At 38.1% G+C, this 2,352-nt stretch overlaps 1 protein-coding gene across 1 annotated transcript in view; it reads right to left on the bottom strand.

The window, feature by feature from the left end:
• Positions 1-2,352, bottom strand: part of LOC106879817 (retinal-binding protein) — a 29,308-nt gene that overhangs the window by 9,087 nt on the left and 17,869 nt on the right. Inside the window, exon 7 of the mRNA XM_052978069.1 lies at positions 268-343. Within this exon, the coding sequence (XP_052834029.1) occupies positions 268-343 (76 nt within the window). The remainder of the gene's footprint in view (positions 1-267; positions 344-2,352) is intronic.

Genomic DNA, 2,352 nt, shown 5'->3' with positions numbered 1-2,352 from the left:
TATATATATATATATGCATGAGTCTCGTTGCTTGACAACTGGTGTCTGTGTTTACTTCCCTGTAACATAGCTGTTTGGCAAAAGTGACTGATAGAATAAGTCCCAAGTTTGAAAACAAAACAGAAAAGGAACTGGGTTGATTCAATTGACTAAAGATTCTTCAAAGTGGTGCTCCAGCATGGACACAGTCTAATGACTGAAACAAGTAAAAGATAAAATATATATAATACACACACAAACACACACACACATACATAATGCACCTACCTGGCTTCCACAGATGTCGGGTACCCACATTTTCCATGTCAAATATGACAGTTTGTCCAATAACCCGTCGTTCAATCTGAAACACAAGTCAAAACAGTACTGTTATCATTCCTATGCATTAATGTTGATGCTGTTTAGCCACAGGCAATTCACAGATCCAGTAGACTTTATGATCAAAGATTTTAACAAAGATTTAGCTGCTATTTCTAGCAAGTCTAGCTACCATGTAGACATCTCCCTTATTGGCTCATCTTCTTCTTAATATATACATATATATATATAATCCGTTCTGTCTGTCTGTTTGTGAACTTATAACTTGAGTATTGTTCACCCGATCGCGCTGAAATTTTAAACATGGATACATGACAGAGCTGGGCGTTCCGTAATCTAAAAACATTTTCAAAATAGTTAGTTCCAAGGTGAGAATCGCTATTTTTGTAATGTTTTTGTCCTGTTTGTTCTGCCATTAAAATCAATCAGTTGCTAAGACAACCGGCACACACGCACGCACGCACACACATACATACACACACACGTCCATACATCTGTTACTTTCTTTCTGTTCTTTTCGCTTATCTTCAATCAACTATACCGTAAAAGTTTTATACTGTGACGTCACATTTTCTAAATGTGTGTGTGTGTGTGTGTGTGTTTACCTTCACTCACTCACTCTCTCTATCTCTCTTTCTCACCCTCTTTCTCTGTCACATACGCACGCGCAGGCACGCGCGCGCGCGTACACACACAAGCACGTCCATTTCATATAGACGTACATACTTCTATCACTCTCTCATTTTTACTCTCTCTCTCTCTCTCACACACACACAATCACATGCACACTCGCACGCGCTTCTAACACGCGCACGCGCTTCTAACTCGCGCACGCGCTTCTAACGCTCGCGCGCGTTTCTAAACGTAACCGCTCGTTTTGTTCCTTTAAAAAAAAAAAAAACAATATGGAGAGCTTGCAAAAACCATTGAGATAATATTTTTATTTAATTCTATTAGGTTTTATTGAAATTTCTTGATAGGATGCCTCGAAGAAGGAAGAGTAACCTTGCCCCCCCCCCCAAAAAAAAAACAAGAAATGCTTTTGCCATGCGTTCACTGCGTGGAAGCGAGACAGCTGTGCACGAGATGCTGCCTCTACGTCGATGGCTAGGGTTTTCGGAAACACCCGAACAAGCTGACCGTCGGCGTGCACGCGCTGCTGCTTCCAAATCAAATAGCTCTCTTCACCTATACAGACCGTCCAATGGACGGAGGGGTGGTCGTTTGCTAGTACATACATAAACACCTGCATAAGACAGTAGGGTGTGATTTGAGAGAATTTTGGTTGCTATTACTAACAGGTCTAGCTACCACGTACACATCTCCCTTATTGGCTCATACATACATATATACATAAAGACACTAAAGCAGTGGTTTCCAACCCTTTTATTTAAATGAGTTCTCCCACAAATCCCTTTTAATATGCTTATCTTATCTATAAATGGCAGATTTTCTCTGTGCGTATGCATGTTTTACATTTATACATTTATACATACACAATTCCAAATTTAGTGGATGAAAACATCGGAATTAATATTCTAAATACCATAGCGTAGGTCATAGGGTCATTTTTGGGGTCAAAATAACTCCTTATTACGAAAAGAAATCGATAAAACTACATACATAATCAACCCCCTCCCTAATTCAATCTAATTTACTCTTACTACTCCTCTTACAAATCGTTTCAACTGCTACCTTCTCTTATGAACGTTAACAACGATCCAAGAAAAAAAGACAGAAAGAAACGATGGAGAAAGAGTGAGAGTCAAATAACCAGACACACGAGCAATCATACGTAAATACACATACATGTAACTATGGTTACCAATGAACTCATTCTGATTCGCGGGAATTTTAAGTTTGCTTTCAATTTCTAATACCGTCCTTGGACTATGATAATAGTAAAAAAGAATAGCGACACATCTTTTTCAAATACGATGGATAAACATTTATTCCCTACAAACTGTGAGTATTTTTGAAAACCTTTTTTAAAACTTACTACCATATATATATATATATATATATATATATATA

The sequence above is a fragment of the Octopus bimaculoides genome, chromosome 30 (genome assembly GCF_001194135.2).
Source record: "Octopus bimaculoides isolate UCB-OBI-ISO-001 chromosome 30, ASM119413v2, whole genome shotgun sequence".
Taxonomy (NCBI): Eukaryota; Metazoa; Mollusca; class Cephalopoda; order Octopoda; family Octopodidae; genus Octopus; species Octopus bimaculoides.
The sequence above is the reverse complement of the archived record's forward strand: the minus strand, read 5'-3'. Positions and strand labels throughout refer to the sequence as shown.